This window comes from Gossypium hirsutum, chromosome A12 (assembly GCF_007990345.1).
Source record: "Gossypium hirsutum isolate 1008001.06 chromosome A12, Gossypium_hirsutum_v2.1, whole genome shotgun sequence".
Taxonomy (NCBI): Eukaryota; Viridiplantae; Streptophyta; class Magnoliopsida; order Malvales; family Malvaceae; genus Gossypium; species Gossypium hirsutum.
Genome location: NC_053435.1, coordinates 14,148,059 through 14,170,251, shown reverse-complemented (window position 1 = coordinate 14,170,251; position 22,193 = coordinate 14,148,059). Strand labels below are relative to the sequence as shown.

Here is a 22,193-nt window from a genome sequence, read left to right as displayed (position 1 = left end):
TAAAATATTGACGCCAATTTTCCATAAAAATACTATTCCCACAAAAAAATATTTTATTATGATGAGTTCTTATTTGTCTTTTTTTAAAAAAAATCTATATAAATATTTTCAATGTTATTTTTATTGTTCATTACAAACAAGTGAATTTTTTTTTAAAATTTCAAAATATCATATCAATAAATTCAACAGAATAATTTTAACACGGGTAACAATTAAATTTTAATTTTTAAATTTAAAATACTAAATTCTTGAATATAAAAATAAAGGACTAAATTTTAAATGTAAGTGTAATATAAAAAATTATAATATTATATATTAACATTTAAATTTTCACTTTATAATTTAATACAAAGTGAAGTTGGAAAGTGAGTGATGTGAAGTTTGTAGTAATAATTTGGAGAAACGTCACCTATGTAATTATTGGTTGGATTAGCATGTGCAAACGAATTAAACCCACCTTTATGTCTCACCCAAGTTGAAAACTATAAGGGCTACCTGTTCCACTAATTGCATGTTATGTAGCTCTCTCTTTTTCTTTAATTATATATATATATTTACTAATATTGATCATCAACCTAATTCACATCACCGTTGTCCCAGGCCTTCATGCTGGAATTAATCATTTAAGAAATAGGGATTCTACTCTCTTTCATAGAAATATTGACACTTGTCATCACATCTTTATTTTATGTTTTCCTTTATTAAATCCAAAATCCTCCTCTATAATATTCTATAATCATATTACACATATATCTATTAATTTATTCCATAAAAAAAATATGTTGTTTTATTTATTGAGTCTACAAGTTTAGAAAGATTTTTAATTATTCATAATTTTTTTTTAAATAGAAGAATAAATACACCTTAACGCGTTTAAATCTATGTTCTCCTTCTTTGATAACGATATCAACGCCAATCAAACTAAAATTCAGTTGGCATATTTAAAAAAAATTTGTGAATATAAACGAAGTTATACTAGACCACATAAGAAACTATAAAATGAAGGAGAGATGTGATGTAGTGAAGTAGTCAAGGGTTTAACGCGCACCACAAAAACCTTATTTGAAATGCCCTCCAAATTCAGGCACCATTACCATTTGCCAGGCTAGGGCTTGGGGGCTCACTTCATATGTTATGCACCAAATATTGAAACCAAAACAGACTGATATGTACCAATCTTTGTAGCCAATGAACCCCACATGATTGAGTACCTCTACATCTTCTATTTACTGTGATATTTTTCTTTGACTGATATGCCAAAAAACAAAAGGAAATACAAGCAACAAGAAGCTAAAAAACAAAAGCAAATCAAGACAGATCCGAAACAATGGATTGAATCACAATATTATAGAGGTTGAAGACCCCATTTTCAAAATTTAGATGCAATGCAAGACTTGAACGATACTTCATGGCCATCTTTATTCTTTGGTTTTCGGGATAAAATAATGACAATGGTAACCCAGTTACTAAGAAAGAATTGTTGCCAAACTTATATGGTTGTTACAATGTTTTCAAAGCAAAAGATGGATGCTACTAATCAAATATGAATGTGATTTTGATAAACTAGCAAACAATCACCATCTTGTCCTCACTATTTGAAAGGACTTCTGAAAATATTATTCGGAAGCTAAATCAGATTAATTTAAATATCTAACAACTAGTCATTGCTTTATTTAATCTTCACAAACATACGGCTGTTTATCATTAATTGGTTAGGTTACATAATTACAAGCAAGTTTTAACCATTTCTGGTGGTTTCCAAGTCATATTAAAGTACAAAAGTGCTATCTAAAAATGCATAAAAAAAATATAAATTTGAATGTATTGAAGTATATTATCAAAATAATTTATAGCTATTCATATTTCATCTCTTTTCAAATCCAATATCTATTTAATTCCAACTTTATTTCATTTGAACGAACCAAAGCCTTTTATACAACATTCGGACCCATATGTTTGAAACAATGTTGGTTGGGTTTATTTGCATTTCAAGGAACAGGATAATATGAAAAGAAAACATATATCCATACACCTAATTCAATAATATTGAAACCATGTGCTACAAAAGCAAAAAAGAAGAAATAAATGAATGCTCTATTCTTGTAATTGTACCCAGAAAAGAAATTATTTTCAACTTTCTTTCTTAGAGAGAGATAAGGCATTGTGTTGAGGGAATAAAAATGGGAATAGCACATGCATGTAATCTAATTTTTTAAGAACACAAATCTTACAAATTATATAATAATGACATTTGGTATACCAAATTTAAGGTTCTTTGCCAACAAATTATTTCAGAAACACAAGCATATGCATGGGCCTCCATTCGTCTTTGGAGGAGTGGAATATGCTAAGCAATGGCTTTTCTCACCACATGGGTTGGGGATGCTGCAATTATTAATCTTTGGGTTTTGGTCAAAGGGGTCCCCCTGCATTCTATCTGTCTTTAGCAGCTTTTGTTTGCCTCTGTGTTTTGCATGGAAGGAAAATCCCAATGACAATAAATACATTAGACTAAAAAGTCAGCAAATAAGTGAAGACTTTTCCTATATAAATTAAATATAATTCCTGCTTTTATCTATAATTCTCCAACACTTAAATCTCAAACTGGTAGAGATGACTAAAACATGATGCTTTGTGTTTTTACTGCCATTTTTATGGAAAAATGTTTATTGTAGAAAGAACATAAAAGGAAAAATAAAACCCTGCCATGTGCAGGTTAAGTACCATATTTGAACCCATCAACCTTCGTGAATCATATACTTTAGCACTTACTCAAAGATGGGAATCTAATTTAGATTCATTTTATAATAACTTTTTTCTTTTTGGTTTAGAAAAGCTAGTTTTATCTGGAACCCTTGAGCAATAATTTAATGCAATGAGTAACAAGGCTTGGTTGCTAAGCAAATTAGGTACAGCTTTATTTTTGCTTTAATGGCCAAAACTGCATACTCATCACCTTCTTCTGTTATGAAAAAGCATTTTTCATTTGGTTTTAATTCAAAGATTAATTATGTTTTCACCTTAAGAGCAGCCTCCAAAATCAACTAACAATCAAACAAAGAAGCAGACGCCATAACCGCATCAATATCTCACAAACTTTTTTGCATTAAAAACCCCAACTTCCCTCTTAAGAGAATTAAACATCATGAATTTCCTTCTCTTTCACTCTCTGTTTGCTTTATTTTTTAAAAAATTTCTGTCATAGAAATTTCCTTTTTTCTTTTGTTTGCATGCAAATGCAGCCTGGTATGAAAGCTGTTTGAAGTTTGAAGTAAGAAAAAGAGTTGAACTTGTGCTGTAATTCTGTGTGTGCAGAAAGGATATTCAATTTTGTTTCTTTAGCTCTGCATTTGGAATTTGAGGGAAATATCAAAACATTCCTTGAAACACCCTTCAATCCCAAGGTAAAAACTTCTTATTTCTCAAACTATTTTAATTTTAATTTCTTTTTCTTTTATATTAAATTCAAAAGATTCTGTTTTTAAATAGTGTGAGAATCTGACTTTGACAGTCTGTAATTAGAGACCATCTTGGAACAATCCAAAGTCTTGTGTCTTAGAACAGTCCAAAGTCTTGTATTAATTAAAAACTCTAATTAAGTAGTCTGGCCGAATGGCTGTTGACTTAAAGAATTATTGTAGCCGGTGATAAAGGGCACAATTTCTTTTCACCAATAATTTGTGTTTACATTGACAAGGGGCGGTGTGGTTTCTGGGTTAAGACAAGTTACTGAAGAAAAACAAATGTTGGGTGAATTTAGCACTAACCCATGATTAGTTTGTTGATTTCGGACAATGATGTTGGGTGGTCCTTATACCAACAGAAGCTTCATTGTCAAACCGTTTGAATTAGTGATAGGGAGCTTAAGTAAAGAAGCAAGCGTTGCTGATGTTTTGATGGTATTATTTGTAGCAATTTGAATTTTGGTGAGTGCAGTTGAGAGATGGGGATGGATGGTGGAGAAGAGCAAATGCAAGAGCCAGCAGGCTGCAAGGAAAGAATTTTCGTTTCGGTTCGTTTACGCCCTCTCAATTACAAGGAAATAGCTAGGCACGATGTATCAGACTGGGAATGCATCAATGATAACACAATTATATACCGGAACAGCCTTTCGGTTTCCGAGAGATCAATGTACCCAACTGCCTATACTTTTGGTAAGAGTTCAGATTTCAGTTCTTGTATGTTTGATTGCATTCCTCAGTCTATCATTTATTGGCATTTTTATCATGTATGGAGATGAGACCAGCATTTTCTAATAGTGATACTCTTTTCATTTCATGGGTCGTCTGCCGATTTTAGACCGAGTTTTTAGCCCTGATTGCCCCAACCAGCAAGTGTATGAAGCAGGAGCAAAGGCAGTTGCTATTTCAGTTGTCAGTGGTATAAACTGTGAGTGCATCTCTTTTTAGACTCCCCATACCTTCCTGATCTCCTCTCTCAATTCTTTAACATTTAACTATTTTTCAGCGAGTGTTTTTGCCTATGGACAAACAAGCAGCGGAAAGACATATACGATGATTGGAATTACCGAGTATGCCATGACAGATATATATGACTACATACAAAGGGTAATGAAGATGCAACAGTTTTGTTGCTCACTCCTAGTTTTTCTTTTCCATTGTGTGTCTCCCTTTGACTAAAAACAAACTGTACTTTTTCTGTAGCACAAGGAAAGAGAGTTTATCCTGAAGTTCTCAGCTATGGAGATTTATAATGAATCTGTCAGAGACCTCCTTAGTGCAGACAGCACTCCCCTTAGGCTTCTAGATGATCCAGAAGTGAGTTCAGTCATTTGTTTGTAAGGAACTAGTTATCTTATGGACTATCTCACTAACAGAGCTAATTTGATAGAGAGGGACCGTTGTTGAGAAACTCACCGAAGAAACACTGCAGGACTGGAATCATTTTAAACAGCTTCTATCTGTGTGTGAAGGTAACAAATTGTCTCAACCAGTCTCCCTTTAACTCGCTCATGACTGTATTTTTAAGCATGTCTTGGTGCACATCGGCAGCTCAAAGACAGATAGGCGAGACTTCTTTGAACGAGACAAGCTCTAGATCACATCAAATTTTGAGAGTGGTAATGTTGTCTGTTTCATTGCGAAACTTCAAGATATTGTTCACTTGACAATGATTATATTCTATTTTAGTTATTAATCTTTATTCATGTGGTTATGTCACTCATCAGATGATAGAAAGTTCTGCACGAGAATTTTTAGGCAATGGAAAATCAAGTACCCTTGCAGCCACTGTGGTATGAACAATATATACTTTTCAGTCAAGGATTTGTTGTTACAACAGATATTGGGAAAGAAACTTATGTTCTCATTCTTTTATTGTCTAGAATTTTGTTGATCTTGCAGGAAGTGAGCGTGCATCTCAGACATTATCAGCTGGTGCTAGGCTGAAAGAAGGTTGCCATATAAATCGCAGTTTATTAACGCTTGGAACTGTTATCCGTAAGCTGAGGTTAGCTTATTAAAATTTTGTATATATTATATATTGAACCAAGTAATCATTACCATATTGTCTTATAAACTTATATTTGACTGCAGCAAGGGAAGAAATGGGCATATTCCGTTCAGAGATTCAAAGCTGACCCGTATACTTCAGTCTTCCTTAGGAGGCAATGCTAGAACTGCTATCATTTGTACCATGAGTCCAGCAAGAAGTCATGTTGAACAATCGAGAAACACCCTCTTATTTGCAAGTTGTGCTAAAGAAGTGACTACCAATGCACAAGTCAATGTGGTCATGTCGGATAAAGCATTAGTGAAACAACTGCAAAGAGAATTGGCTAGACTAGAGAACGAGCTGAGAAGTGCAAGAACAACTTCGATTTCCTCTGATTCTGCTGCATTGCTAAGAGAGAAAGACCTCGAGATTGAAAAGGTTCAAGTTGCATTGTTCTTCAGTCTCTTGCATCACTCATTGAATAGTTTTAGAAGCCTGGCTGGTGGATATTTCTTACAAAATAGTTTTTAGCTGGCAAAATTTCAAATTCATCCTTATTTCAAGAATATAGATAAAATAATGAATTATTCACTTTACCTGCATGCTTCATGCAGCTAAAGAAAGATGTGGCCACACTGAAACAGCAAAGAGAACTTGCTAGGTCTGAGGTTGAGAATCTGCGACAAGCGGTAACCAATGAAAGTCCTGAAGATGAAAAACCAGTGAAAATATGGGTTTGTGTGAATTACTACAGCATTTGATGCTTCTTTTAAGTTCACTTCTACATACAAAGTTTAACTTCTAGTTCTACATGTCCTCCTCCATCAGGCAGGTCCAGATCCTCATTACCCTAAACTGAGACTGCAAAATTCGTGGGACTTTGAACATTCAACCATTGGTACACCTGTCATGGCCGTTGGTGCTAGATCCTTCACCCCTTCAGATAGACAAAGCTGCAGTTCTGAAGAGAGCTTCCTCCAGCTTTCTGACTTTAAATTGAATATACCACATCCCAGTTCCTCTCCGCAGCTATCACCTAAAATTCCTGATTTTGTTGGAAGCAATATGCCCCAGGAGGAGAATGATGAACTTGTTGATGAAAATTCAGAGGCACTTTGCAAGGAAGTTCGATGCATTGACTCGGGAAGGTCAAGTATGAATAGATATTCAGACTCAAATTTGTCAGAATCTAGCCCAAAGAACTACCAAAACTATAATAGGTCATCTCTAAGAGAAAACAGAGCTATTTCCGGATTGATGGATGTTGGCAATGAAAATAGATCAAAGCGACAATCCGTGTCACTCCAATTGAAAAGCAGTAACAACCACCCAGATATTGCTTTTCCATCTCCTGAAAAATCATGTTTATGGCAGCTAAAAGAAGAAATATCTAGCTGTAGAAGCTTGAAATTAACTAGGAGTATAAGTTGTAAAGCGAGTCTAATGACCAGTTTGACCTCCCAATGGATTGAAAGGCTAGGACAGGATGAGAGCACACCTCCCATGGGGGATGAGAAAGATTTCTCTGGAAGACCAGATAGTTTGCGGGGAGAACTTCCTGCATTGAAGTATGATCTTCAGAACGAGAGGTTGTCTAGAAATGGATCTCATAGTTCTTCAACTAGTGCTACTGAATACAAGCTTGATGCCCCGATAGCAAAAAATAAATCTCAAAGTTCTGGCATTGAGCATATGCCTCCGGTTGTCCCAACTCCAGAGGATCAGAATAATACTGTTTTCTCTACTTCAATGGGAGGAACAGAAAAAATGTGTGATCCTAAGTATGAGAAGCAACTTTCGGATCATGCGGTCAGTGTTTCATCTTTTTAATCAACCGTCATTAATTGCATAATTAAAACAAGAGATCCATGCTAAATAGTAGCCATCTTTTATATGCATCAGAATTGCATTCTAAATATGATATTGTTCATGCATGACAGGTACAGGTCACAGAGCCCGTTTTACATGGCAAGGATGTTAAAGACGTCGGATTAGACCCAATACCAGATAACCATGAAAGCTCTTCAGAATGGCCTTCAGAATTTAAGAGGCTTCAAAGAGAGATCATCGAACTCTGGCATGCTTGCAATGTGTCACTGGTCCACAGGACCTACTTTTTTCTACTATTTAAAGGAGATCCAAAAGATTATATATACATGGAGGTGGAATACAGGAGGCTGTCATTTCTCAAGAGTTTATTTTCCCATGGTAATCAAATGGAGGTGGCAAATGAACAAGTCGAAAACCCTGCTTCAAGGTATACTTGATTCATTCTCACCTAACAAGTTCAGAGTAGATTTTGGAACATTGGTGATAAGCACCCTTTTTAATCCAAAACAACTTAATTATCTCTATGAATATGTTGTAAACAGCGCCAAGGCTCTACGTCGTGAAAGGCATATGCTGAGTCAGCAGATGAGCAAGAGACTGTCCAATGAAGAAAGAGAGAATTTGTTCATTAAATGGGGCATCGGGTTGAACACGAAACATAGGAGGTTGCAGTTGGCTTACTGCTTCTGGACTGACTGTAAAGACATGGATCACATTGCTGAGAGTGCGGCCATTGTTGCAAAGCTGGTTGGGTTTGTAGACCCAGAGAAGACTTTTAAGGAAATGTTTGGGCTCAACTTTACATCAGGACAACAATCAAACAAGAGAAACCATAGCTTGAAACGCATTGTATTGTCTTTCTTATAAGTGTTATTTAAGCTAGCTTTCATACAAAATTTTCTCCTGTTTGATTATCCCCACCGATTTGTTTCATTCACACGCGCACACACACAGACACACATATACATGTATCTGTTTTACTGTCTACAGACTTCAATTTTGAATTTTCTGAGTCTGGTTTTAATATAGTGCTAGAGTTTGTAAATCTTCTCAAATTCGCTCAAGGTTTTATCAATGGTTGTGCTTTTTTATTTTTTTAATGAAAATCACAATCTGGAGATGGGGAATGATTGTCACCTTTTTTTATTTTTTTATATGTAGTCACTATATAAATGTTTTTAATGAAATCCTTTTGAATACGCTGACTGGTTAACATCAGAAATAATTGTTTTTTTTTTAAATCTCATTGGTTTTTTTAAATTTCGAAATTGAACAAATTAGTACATTTCAAAAAAATTGAAGCAATTTAAACCATGTCAATTTCGAAAGTGAGTAACTAAAAATAATTAATCACCGCGTTAAAAGTCTTCCATCAATTGTACATAAATTGGTTTGGTATAATAACAAATTCATCCTTCAATGTTTGATATATTTTATCATTTTTGACCTTAATTCTAAAAAAAATTAGTGAATTCAGTCTCAATATTTATACATTTACCTTGTTTTTTTCTACCTCATTTTTTTAAAAAAAAATGTAGACGGATTATTAATAGGTCTAGTTCTACCCTCCGTCTATATATATATATACCTTTCGCACATTTAAAATTTTATTTTTTGTTTTTTTATTAACAACTGATAAAAAGGATTTTCGTTTAATTGAATTATGTGATTTTTGAAATTGAAAAATGGAAAAATGCTTACATGCATAATATTACATTTGTGGAATGTCTAAACAAAATTTGAGATTGTAAGTTCTTCAACATTGGTTCGGAGAGTAAGAGTAAAAGTTGATACTTTTTTCTTGTTTACATGAATTCCGTCTAATTTTAAAGTAACTTTTTGAGCAATTTTTTATTTTAAAAATATCATATAATCTAATTTAACCGATTTTTTTTAAAGTTTTATCAATTGGACTTCAATTGTTAAATCAAAATAGTAGAGGGATATATTAGAAAATAATAGTAGAAGGATTAAATTCTTGAAATTAAAAGTAGAAATACTACATTTAAAATGAACCTAAAGTATAGGGTCTAGAAACTGAACTAACCCTTTTAACTTTAAAGCAAGATTCCCATCTGTGTATATTCTGAATTAAGCGTAAGATGTTGAAAAAGTATGGACTCCACATATATAATAAGTATAATTACATGTTCTTATTTACTATCATAAAATATTAGCCTAAATTAAAAGTGATTTAATTTGATTAAGGTTTATTAGGCTTTAGTTATTAAATAAAGCACCTGTCAAATATGTGTAGATACTATAGTAACTAATTTCTGATTGATGATGGATTGATTAGAAATTATGGTTAATGTGCAAAAGTTATATATTAGGGTTATGGTCCCCCAAATTACACATAAGTAACTTTTCTAATATCCTATCTTTAGAAAAGAGAGAGTCACATTTTCAAAATTATTTGTGGACTAATTTGGAAGATAAAAATCAGAAGATTAGAAGATTTCAAGAAATCCATGGATTCAGGTATGCTTCCACACTTAGATTTATTCTTGATGATTTGATATGACAAATCTTGGTTTATGGTTTGTTAAGTTTTAGGGGAGATATGATCAAGTACTCCTGCTTATGCTAAAGTTAGCTAGGGAAAACTCAAACCAAGGGTTGTTACATGTATCATTATGGGATACTCTATTAGTACAAAAGGTTTTAAGTTGTGGTGTTTGAAATCCGACAAAATAATTATTAGCAGAAATGTTATGTTTGATGAATCTACCATGTTTCGATCAGAAAGTGAGACTTCTACTTTTAAAGACATAATAGATCAGAGTGTCTCGAGAAAGATGGAGTCAAAAGCTGAAACAAGGGGTGATGTCCCGACAAGCAAATTCCCAACGTTTCAACGACGCGACGAACAAAGGTCTCGTCCCCGCGAAGAGTCATGACATCGTGACAGCACAATAAAAATTTGATTCTTGCAAGATTGAAGCTGTTTTAGATTTGTTTGGGGCTCCATTGGACCCTCAGGCACCTTCACCATTTCAGTTAACTAGTTATAAGTTGGCTCATGACAAGAAAAGACAAGAAATTCGACCACCATAGAAATATTGTGAAGGAAACCTAATGGCTTATGCTTTAAGTGTTGTCAAGAGCATTGATTCAATCGATCCTTCGTGTTATTCTAAAGCAGTTCAAGCCTCCAATTCAAGCAAATGGCTTGTTGCAATGAAAGAAGAGATGAAATCGCTTCAAAAGAACAAAACTTGGAGGCTAGTTAAACCACCCATCGATAAAAGAATCGTTGGTTACAAATGGGTGTTTAAAAAAAATAAAGGTTCGGGTCTTAACGACACTAGGTACAAGGTGAGACTGATTACCAAGGACTACATTCAAGTGGAGGGAGTTGATTTTCGTGATGTTTTCTCTCCTGTTGTTAAACATACGTCCATTTGGGCACTTTGACCATTATTGCATCAAATAATCTTGAGTTAAAGCAGTTAGATATAAATATTACTTTCCTTCACAGTGAACTTGAGGAGGACATCTATATGCAACAACCGAAAGGCTTTAAAGTTGAAGGGAAAGAAAATCATGTTTGTTTCTTACAAAAGCCTTTGTACGGTTTGAAGCAGTCTCTTCAGCAGTGGTATAAAAAGTTTGACTCATTCATGTTGAGTATTGATTTTCTCAAAGTAAGTATGATAGTTGTGTTTATCTACAATGTCTTGATGATGGTTATTGTATATATTTTTGCTTTATGTTGATGATATGTTAATTATGAGTAAGAATCCATCTGAAATTGATCGTCTTAAAATCATGCTTAACTTTAAGTTCGAGATAAAGGATTTAGGTGCAGCAAAAAAAATTTTAGGGATGGAAATTTTAAGAAATATACATTTTGAGAAATTATTTTTTATCATAACAAAGGTACATTAAGAAAATCCTTGAGTGATTTGAGATACAAGATGCAAAACTGACAAGTACTCCTTTAGCTGCACACTTTAAACTCTCAATTTTAGATTCCCCACAGAATAAAGAAGGTGAAAGGTACATGTCAAAAGTACCTTATTCAAACGGAGTTGGAAGTTTGATATATGCAATGGTATGCACTCATTTTGATATTTCACATGTTGTTAGTGTTGTCAGCCGATACATGGCCAATCCTGGTAAGTGCAGTTAAGTGGATTTTTAGATATTTGCGGGTTACTTCTAACATGTGTTTAGAATTTGGAAGAACTCAAAAGTGTTTAGTCAGATATGTTGATTTTGATTATGTAGGAGACTTAGATAAAAAAAAGGTCACTCAAAGGTCACCTATTTACTTTTGGGAATTGTGCCATTAGTTGGAAAGTGACACTTCAAGATATAGTGGCTTTGTCGACTACTGAAGCAAAATACATGGCAATTACAGAAGCAGTAAAAGAAAAAATTTGGTTAAGGGGCTAGTTTAGCAAACTGGTAAGTGAGAAATGGGCAACTGTCGTATATTGTGATAGTCAAAGTTCCATACATCTCACTAAAGATCAAATGCATCACGAGAGAACGAAGCACATAGACATTAATTATCATTATGTTCGAGAGGTGATCATTTAAGGCGATGTTCAGATTTTTAAAATTGGCACAGAACACAATTCAACCGACATGTTGAGAAAGAGCCTTCCAGTTTCAAAGCTCGAGCATTGCTTGGACTTGGTAAGTATTCGAATAAGATTCAATTAAGCCCGTAATAGGGCTCGACAAGGGAATTGGTCCAAATACGAGTCAAGATGGAGATTTGTGGGAGAATGCCTCTTATTTTGACTTTTTTTCTCCTAGTTAAACTCTATTTTTAGTTTCCCACTTAAATTCTGATTAACCTAGAGTTTTTATAGTCATATATGCTACGAATTTCAGGTTATAAATAGGCTTTAGTTACTCTAGGTTTTACACAACAAAAAGTATTTAGATTGAAAGAATTGTGTCTTTGTTTCGAAGGCTTTTCTTGTGGGGCTTCAGGTTTTTATTTTAATTCCCTCCATCTTTTGTACTTTCTTTTTATTATAGTGAATCTCCTTTTGCCGGATGTTTTTTATCCTCTATTGAAGAGTTTTTCCAAGTAAAATTTGCGTGTTCGATATTTTCGATTCTTATTTTCTTTTTCACTTTATTTGTTGTTTACTCGAGTTTATTCCCAACAAAAAACTACATTTCTAAAATTACGAATTTCACTATGCCTTATCATTAATTCCTTTCACTAATAATCTAAATCAATTAAAAAATCTAAACAAAATCTAGCAAAAAAGTTTAAATTCTAAAAAGTGTTAAAAGGAAAATGCTACAAAAGAACAATTGATGCTAGAATCACCAACAATGTCGATAGCCACTTGACACTAGCATCACAAATGATGTCAATAGCCATACTGGTAGAGAGACCAATAAGGTCACAAAGCGAGACTAAAGGAAAGATAAATAGAACCATGGAAAATGTAGAAAGATTTGGCCTTTAGGTTAATCCTAGTGCTTATAATAAACGCAATAATCAACTCATAAATACCAAAAACACTAGTCGTAAAACAAGGATGATCAATTTCATAACCAACTCCGACTTCACCGCTCCTTTCGAGGCCACTCCGCCATTGCTCTCCACTATCCTGTACGTAACTCCCATACCTGAATAAAGAAACCAAACCCATTGGACATAGATTGTCACTGATAAAAAAAGATCCAAAGTATTGGGAAAGTATTTACAGGAGAAAACGAGAGTAGAGTGATACTGAAGAAGTTGAAGAAAGGAACAGTTTCATTACTGCTGAATGTGGACAACATTTCTCTTTCTTATTACTAACTACTTGAGAAATATGATTTGGGTAGGAACGGTAATGGTACGAGACGGGTCGAATTTTTTACTGCACCGACCCCAACACAAAACCTAGTTATCGTGCCCCAACCCTGACTCACCCATCCCTTTTAAAAAACTCGTCCCGAACCCAGCAACGAAATTTAATTAAAAATCTGACCTTGACCCGAATTGTATCTCATTTTATTTGTTTTTTCATTTCCTTCTTAAGAACAAAGATTTTAAACTTAATTTTAGAGTAAAAGCTTACAAATTTTCTGGTTTTATACTTAAGTAATTTTCACATAACAAATTGCTTCAACCAATTGAGTCTAAAAATCTGAAAACACAAGGGAGAACAATACATCCAAATTACAAATAGGAGATACAATGATGTAAACACAAATTATGGGAAATAAATAAAGTTAGTAAGAGCAAGATAAGTAAAGAGAGAAGGAAATAAATTACTTGGTTGTGGGTGTAAGAGATGGAGAAGAAGAAGAGGCAGCTAAAAATTTATGGGCTTAGCTATTTAGGTTTTAGGGTGTATTTTCGTAAATATCTTGAGATGGGGTGAGTTTATGTAAAACTGACTCTGACCTGACCCTGACTGTGTTTTTAACTTAACCTGCCTTGACATGATTTTAAGAAAAAAATAATTCGACTCTAATGGGATGTTTGGTTGAATGTAATGGCATAGCCATTAAAATTCAATTCTGTAGGCCCACCACAAACCATTGTTTGGTTCAGTAGAATGTCTATTATGGGTCTATTCCATTACGGGTTTATGCATGGAATAGGGGGCATTCCTATTCCATTTCATCCTCACTAAATACCCACCTATTTTCTCACCTAAAAAAAGCTCTCACTCAGCCTGATAGCCACTTTCAGTCCTGACCTCCCTTGCTTCCTTCATCTCCGACCACTAGCAGTCCTCCCTCATATAAACCTTTATCCCTTTTGTTATTCCTTTCAATTTCCTCTTTGCCTCTTTTAGTTACCCTAAGAACAAGACTGGTTCAAAGTCTTGAAAATGGAAAAAGCAAATCTGTGTTTTGCCAAAAGGGTTATCTCCCTCTCCATCTGAATCTCTAATCTACCAAAATTTTCCCTATATCTGTAGTCGATTCATCTGCCTCTAATTATCTCTTCTCATTTTTTCCTTTTTTTTTCTAATTTTTTTGTTAAATTAGGTGAGCTTTCGTTCTTAATTTTATGATCTTTCTACATTCTTTGTTTAATTGATTATGAAGTTTTTGCTATTTTTAACAAAGAACCCCTTTCCTATTTGCAAATAAGTAGCTTTCTGTGAGGTGGTTGATAGGTTTTGTTTTTTGTATTCATTCTAATTTATTTTTTTTCATTATATATATATATATTCAAAACATCACTAGTCTTTGTCCATTTTCTTAAAACGGTGTTGTTATATGTCTCTTCTTTCATTGAAAATTTGCAACTCTTTTTTTCATTTTCAATTCAATTGCTACTATCTTTGATTGATTATGATAACATTTAAGAATAATGAATTATTATCCATTTTTCTTATAGCTTCTCTCTTGTGTTTATCTTTGCTGACTTCTCTAGTTTAATACCCAAGTTTGAACTTAAACACCCCATCAATTTTTTTTTCTTCTAATTTTTTGTACTTTTTCTAGGTTTATTTTGAACTTATTGTGTTGTTTAAAAACAATGTGGAGTCAAATAGCCTATTGGTTTAATTTCTTTTTTGATGAAGGAAATGGGATAAGGGTTTTCGAGTGATAAACCAGAGATTTAGGAAGAAAATTATAATCAATGATTAATATTTTACCAAGTAAAGAATAATATATTAATCTTTTCCCAACTAAATTGGTGCTTAATTGACTCATGATACCGAATTAAAAGCTTAATATATTGAATAGAAGTATAGATAATACATTTTAAATATTACGAGTCAACCAAACACCAATTTAATTGGTTAATGACTAAGATAATTATATAATTTTAAAAGTGTTTTTTTATGTTTTAATATAATATTCAAATATATACCATTTTTGAGGGTATATAGTATTATATAAATATATAGATGACCTGAAATTTATAGTTATTCAACCATATTATATGTTTGATATGCCTGTTTGGGTGTGGGAAAATACACCAGAAAACATGTTTCATATGGTGCCATGTTCAAATATATTATATTAGACATAAAAGTTGGGGGAGTCTAGATAACATGGACAAATTAATAAATCATACACTGTTGCAATTATTGACTTTTAATTGGTTATAGCACTTCATCCCTTAAAGTTTCAACCTTGGTATTTATTATTTTAATCATAATCCTGGCATTTCATTAATAACTAAGATTTAAAATAAACTTTGTAGAAATTCCTCATAAATAGATAACATTTTTGTATAGACCTAAAATTTCTCAATCCTAATAGCACATTCGATCTTAATTCCAATTCCACATTACCCGATTCAAACAAAAGTTGTTCAAAGTGAAGAAGTGAAATTTATAAAATCATTTCATGATGCTTTAAGTTGGGTTTTTCCATTGAGTTTCCAATATCCTAAGGCATAGGTACAATCCAATGGTATAAAATAAAAGGAGCATTCAAGCTATACTTATAAACAATGATTCAAGTTGTATGAAATTATAAATAATAGAAAATAATGAAGGAGAAAGTCATTAATATAATAGAAAAGAAAGTAGTAAACATAATATATGAGAGTACAATAGAATAAAGTGTTTGACATAGCATCTCTAAAGATACAAGATAAAAATTCATGTTTATTGATGATCGTTTTATGAATCACTAAACTAGACTACGATCACGACTAAGGCAAGTGTACCTATCGAATGGTAGTATAGCTATTGTGAGTACAGAATATCGTATCCACAAGGACTAAAAGTACTAGTATTAACTATCTTTCTATTATTTAGCCTAAAATAAAAGGGATTTGTTTTAATTTAAATTCAACTAAACTAATTAACTAATGAACGTGACAGAGAGTGAAGAAAATATTCGAATAAACCAATGATAACGATAATACCCAAGAAAGAATCCAACTAGACTTCACTTATTATTCTGACTCTGAATCAAACATTTATTCACTTGTCTTGATCCGTAGAAATCCCTAAATTATGTTAATATCTCTTTCGAGACTAAAAACAACTGACTCTAAGTTGATTAATTGAAATCTCTTTCTAATTAAAACCCCTATTGTCGCATTAACTCAATTTATGGATTTCCCTATTAGATTTGACTCTAATCTGATAGATTTATGTTTTCCTATCTCTAGGATTGCATGTAACTCTGCTTAATTATACTAGATCTACTCTTAAACAAGGACTTTTGCTCCATTGAATAAACACACCAAACTTGGATTAATATCTTGAGAATATTAGGGCAAGAATTAAGAACACATAATTAAGAACAAGAATAAGTATTTATCGTGTAATTCAGATAATTAAATAATAAGATCCATTGTAGGTTTCATTCTCCCTAGGTATTTAGGGAGTTTAGTTCATAATGTAATAGGAAAACATCTTAAAAATAGGAAAACAACAAAACATAAAGAAACCCAAAAACTTCGAGAGAAATTGGAGCGAGATCTTCAGTCTTGAAGGAGGTCCTGCTTCCGAGCTTTATCCGTTGGCATTCTTCGAGTAATTCCTATGTTCTACTCTGCGTGTCCCCTTTAGGTCTTCTTCTAGTGTGTTTATATAGACTTTAGAATGCTTAGAAACCCTAAAAATTAAATTTTTCCACATGTTTGGGAAACAAGAAGAGATATCGATACGGGCTTGCACATGGGCATGTAGCCTGCCCGTGTTGATCACATGGGCGTGTGCCCAACCCGTTTGGATCCTGAAAACTCCGATTTTGGCCCATTTTTCACTCATTTTGCTCCTAAATACTCTCCTAAGTGTAGAAACATGAATTTAAGGGATTAGGAGCATCAAATTCACTAATTATCATCATAAATCATCCAAAAATATGCCAAGCATGGAATTAAAATATGTTACATTTATGGTTTATCAAATATCCCCATTTGCTTGTCCTCAAGCAAAATTCTCAACTCAAAATTAAAATTAAACTTTCTCAATTCATAATTCTCATCAATAATATTTGATCATAATTTAAAAATAATTACACATTGATAATTCAACTAAAAAATTACTAAAGATTCAAACAATCCAAGTCAAACTTTTTTTAAAGCATGAAAACATAGGTTTTTCCCCTTATCTAAGTAATTACCTTTAATTCAAAACTGACAACAATTGACATTCTCACTAAAGATTCACTCAAATCACTCAAAGTGTTTAAGGTTTAAAAATTAAGCACTCAAAAGTAAAACATGAAAAGTTATTACCATAGGCTTGCATGAAAATCAAATCTCCACCACTATAAAATGAGATGATACACAAATCAAAAGGTTTTTACAGGGTTATAATGGGGCTTGGTTTAAAGGTGTGGATAAAGGCTGAAAAAAAGGTTAGAATCGAGATCGAATTGATCAATTACCTAACTAGAAAAATAAGCTAATGTTGAATAATTACATCAATCGAAATTATTAAAGAATAACACAGCTTCTTCACAGAATATGAAATTAACTACTTAAGCTCAGAACAAAGAAACAATAATAATCAACATATATGTATTTTTTTGAATGAGTAATAAGATAAAATTAAACAACTGAAATAACAGAACATAGTTAGGCAACTAACCAAATCAAATCTTGACAAAAAGGGACTCAATAAAAAGGGAACAACAAATCAAAAAAAATGAGTCACGGGTTAATATTGATGGGTGAATCAAGAAACGGTTTGTTAGGCTCAAAGGAGTTCACTTTAATTATGAAGGCAGGCTTTTATGAGATAAGTGGGTTAAAACCTAGTTGCCTTTATCATCTCAGTATATCAAATCAAATGTGTGGTCCTGACATCTATAATCAAAGCAAGTTCTAGAATAACAAATCAATATTGGCACACTCATAACCAATAACAAAGTGAGCAAGAAAAGTGTATGCTCTAAAGGCTCAAAGTCTTACAAAAATTATGGTTTTGATGTCAATCTTACAAATTTCAAACTTCAAGGTAATACCTCAATTTAGGAAAACAACCTAGAAAATTTTAATTCTAAAAATAGACTTATCATGCTTGATTCTCTAATGTCTTAAAGTTTAAATAATCAATGTAGAATTACCTATGAATTTAATCTAGAACATATCAGTAAGAATCATAAATCGAAAAAAAATTCATTCTAACAGTAATATGAGAAAATCACTTAAATACAAGACATAATTTAGGGATTTTCTAATAATCATATAAAAAACCTCCCCACATTTAAGATATACATTGTCTTCAATGTATGAATATATATAATGACAGTATAAGTAAAATATCATAAGAGAGGGAGAGAAGTGAAACTGCCCTGAATTTTGGATGAAGTCCTTAAATTAGTGACTACTGGAATTGTAGAGAAAACTAAATGTAACTCATGATTCTAAGCAAACTAACAAGAAAATAAACACAAATAATAAGGAAAATTAAGGGGTTATAACTCGATTAGAAACAACCATAAATCTTTCAAAAGATAATAATGAAAATAAGTTGAAGAGAAAAAAAATAAAACAACTAAAACAAAATTAAAAAGAAAGATAAAAAAATAAAAATAAAAATAAAAAACAATAATAAACTCAATGATATCAATAAACTTAAAAGGTAATTGTAATGATAATAATAATAATAAAATACGAAAGAAAAAAAAAGAAGAAAAAAATAAAAATAGCAAAATAAAAATAAAAATAACAAAAGTATATAAAAAATTAAAATATAAAAAATATAAGTATAAGAATAATAAATCAATTAATTAGTAAAATAAAATAAATAATATAACAATTAAAAATAAATAAAACAAAATAAAATTAGGGTGATTAACCCAGTTTTCACATGGCCATAAACATGCCCGTGTGTTCAGGCCGTGTGGGTTACATGGCCATGTCGCCAGGCTGTGTGTGCTTTCCTTCGCTTTTCCCACGCCTATATGATATCCCACATGCCCGTGTGGCCAGGCCGTGTGTTCCACACACCGGTGTGGCCAGACTGTGTAACTCTCTGACTTTGAAAAAAAATTAGCTCCAAGTTTCACACGTCCTAGGACATGCCCGTGTGTCCAGGCCGTGCTTGTCACATGGCCATGTCGCCAGGCTGTGTGTGTTTTCCTTCACTTCTCCCACGTCCATGTGAAATCCCACACGCCCGTTTGGCCAGGCCGTGTCCACACACCCGTTTGGCCAGGCCATGTGGGTCAAAAACACCTTTTTTTTTCGATTTTGAAAATTAATTAATTTTAAAAAAATCATGAAATAATGTTAAGAAAATTAGCAGTGTTAACACTCGGGTTGTCTCTCAAGAAGTACTTATTTAAAGTCTAAGCTCGACTTACCTCGTATTCGCACGGTTACGGTGGTTCACGGAGTCGAAACTCCTTTTTCTCACTGTCAATTCTATTATCAACATAAGGTTTTAGCCGAGTAATATTTACCTTAAAAGTACCAAATTTAGAATGATTTACCTCGACTGTACTGTATGGGAAAATATTTAGTACCGTAAAAAGAGTTGCTCCGTTTGCATTATGCTCTGAAGTGGCGATTTAAGGGTCCATTTTATCCAACAATATCTGATTGCGAATCTTAAATTGGTTCGCCTCATCCTTAAGCTCGTGATGGAGTCACTTTGGTTCATCGTGTATTCTAGGTTTCTCCTTGACGTGTGTCCGTCATTCATCTAGTTCATCGATTTGTAATATTCTTTCTTCATGATTTATTCTGTTTTTGTTATGTAAACTGGACCGCGGCTCTGTCACGTTTTTCCGAGTTGTTTCCTGCAAAAAATGTTGAGCCACAAGGTTATTAACATTAACAGAGCTCGTAATATCATCTCAGTCACTAGATATCCTAACAGAATCACGAGCTTGGAGTTTAATCGTGTCATCACCGACATGAAGTATTAACTCACCTGTACCAACATCTATGATAGTTCTAGTAGTTGCTAAAAAGGGTCGTACTAAAATCAGTGGTACGTTACTATCCTTATCCATGTCTAGAATAACAAAATCAACTGAGAAAATAAATTTATCAATTTTGACGAGTACGTCTTCAACAATACCCCTAGGAAATCTAATTGTCCTATCTGCCAATTGAATGCTCATCCTAGTTTATTTGGGTTTTCCAAGACCTAGTTGCTAAAACATTTTGTAGGGTATGACATTAATACTAGCCCCTAAATCAGCCAAAGCATTATTAACACTTAAACTACCAATTAAACAAGGAATAGTAAAACTCCCTGGATCTTTCAATTTGTTGGGTAGTTTATTCTGCAAAATGACTGAGCACACTGCATTTAGCTCCACGTGCGACGAATCATCTAACTTCTACTTATTTTTTAAAAGATCCTTTAAAAATTTAACGAAATTTGACATCTGCGAAAGAGCTTCAATAAACGGTAAGTTAATATGTAATTTTTTCAACAATTTAAGGAATTTACCGAATTGTTCGTTTGTGTGGTCTTTCCTTGTCGCATTTGGATATGGCACATGATGTTTTTATTCCTTAATGACCAGTTTTTGCTTGTTGTGGCTCACCTCAACCTTACCTTTACCTACCACATATTCTTGTCTCAGTTTTGGTTCATCTACAACTAACCCTTCTTCATCTCGAATAGTAATCACATGAAGTTGTTCCCTTGGGTTAGTTTTGATATTACGGTAAGCTACCATGTGGTCGTTCTGAAATCATCTTGGCAAGTTAACCAATTTGATTTTCGAGCCCTTAAACTGATGCTTGCTGATTTTTGAGTGCGGTTTCGGTGTTTTAGAAGCGAGTTTTTGACACCAAGATAAATTTCGTTAGCATCTCCTTAAGGTTTGGTTTCTTTTTCTGCTGGTAAGGTGGTTGTTGGAAACTTGAAGGGGGTTGCGATTTTTGATGTCCTTGACCACCCCACGAGAAATTGGGATAGTTCTTCCAACCTGCATTATAAGTGTTACTATATGGATTATTCTGAGGTCTAGAATTATTATCCATATAGTGGATCTGTTCGTTCTCTGTGCTAGGGTTGTAAGATGGATATTCTATGTTGTTCATTCCTCCTCCATTTGCATCCTACTGTATTACCGGATATACCTGCGTAGAAACACATAAACCATCAATCTTTTTATTTAAGAGCTCTACCTGGTTTGATAACATGGTGACTGCGTCGAGGTTGAAAACACCGACTGCTTTATTAGGCTTTGTCCTCATGACTTGCCACGGATAGTTTTTCAATGACATCTCCTCTATGAACTCATAAGCCTCCTCAGGTGTTTTATTATTTATGGTACCACCGGCTGCTGCATCGATCATCTGCCTAGTTGAGGAGTTCAAACCATTATGAAAAGTCTGAACCTGTAAACATAGAGGTAACCCATGGTGAGGGCACCTTCTCAATAAGTCCTTATACCTCTCCCATGCATTATATAAAGTCTCTAAATCCATTTGCACGAAGGAGGAGATATCGTTCCTCAACTTAGTTGTCTTAGCTGGTAGGAAATATTTCAATAAAAACTTCTCGGTCATTTGATCCCAAGTAGTGATGGACCCTAGTGGCAATGAGTTCAACCACTGCTTAGCCTTATTTCTCAACGAGAAGGGGAATAATCGTAAGCGAATGGCATCGTAAAAAACACCATTTATCTTGAAAGCATCACAAAACTCTGAGAAATTGGCCAAATGAGTATTTGGGTCTTCATCCTGCAAACCATCAAACTAAACAAACTATTTAATCATTTGAATAGTGTTAGGTTTCAGTTCAAAATTATTTGTAGCAATGGCAAGTCTGACAATACTCAATTCAGCCCCTGTAAGAGTGAGCTTAGCATAATTGTACATAGTACGAGGAGTAGGATTTTGATTTATAGGATTCGCAGCAACCACAGGAGGTAGCGGATTATTCTAATTTTCCGCCACCTCCTCGGTAATATTGGTATCGTCCTTGTGCTCTTTCTCTATATACTATAAACTCTGCCTTATTTCTTTACGATTTCTGTGAGCTTTGCTTTCAATTTCACTGTAAAAAAGTAGAGGTCCTAATGGGTTTCTTCTAGTCATAAAC

The 22,193-nt window shown here is 33.3% G+C and overlaps 1 protein-coding gene and 1 non-coding gene across 4 annotated transcripts; both read left to right on the top strand.

Annotated features, from left to right (window-relative positions):
* Window positions 1-2,925: 2,925 nt before the first annotated feature.
* Window positions 2,926-8,339, top strand: LOC107926927 (kinesin-like protein KIN-7H). Of its 3 annotated transcripts, none has more exons than XM_041083993.1 (14): window positions 2,926-3,404; window positions 3,913-4,154; window positions 4,300-4,389; window positions 4,468-4,568; window positions 4,665-4,778; window positions 4,852-4,933; window positions 5,013-5,080; window positions 5,189-5,254; window positions 5,345-5,469; window positions 5,556-5,892; window positions 6,069-6,188; window positions 6,283-7,263; window positions 7,395-7,711; window positions 7,827-8,339. In XM_041083993.1, the coding sequence occupies exons 2-14, from the start codon at window positions 3,944-3,946 to the stop codon at window positions 8,149-8,151; spliced, it is 2,937 nt and encodes a 978-aa protein (XP_040939927.1). In that variant the 5' UTR covers window positions 2,926-3,404; window positions 3,913-3,943; the 3' UTR covers window positions 8,152-8,339. The 3 variants fall into 3 exon arrangements, with proteins under 3 accessions (XP_040939927.1, XP_040939928.1, XP_016713365.1); XM_041083994.1 differs by having other exon boundaries at window positions 2,970-3,404; window positions 3,937-4,154; XM_016857876.2 differs by having other exon boundaries at window positions 2,971-4,154.
* Window positions 8,340-21,503: 13,164 nt separating this feature from the next.
* LOC121211906 (small nucleolar RNA R71) lies at window positions 21,504-21,610 on the top strand. Its single transcript, XR_005907123.1, has one exon. It is a non-coding gene; the product is annotated as a small nucleolar RNA R71 (small nucleolar RNA).
* Window positions 21,611-22,193: the final 583 nt, after the last annotated feature.

Coding starts and splice junctions, on each gene's coding strand:
- LOC107926927 (XM_041083993.1), top strand. CDS start 3,944: ATGGGGATGGATGGTGGAGAAGAGCAAATGCAAGAGCCAGCAGGCTGC. Junction 4,569..4,664: donor TATATGACTACATACAAAGG/GTAATGAAGATG, acceptor CTTTTTCTGTAG/CACAAGGAAAGAGAGTTTAT. Junction 5,470..5,555: donor ACTGTTATCCGTAAGCTGAG/GTTAGCTTATTA, acceptor ATTTGACTGCAG/CAAGGGAAGAAATGGGCATA.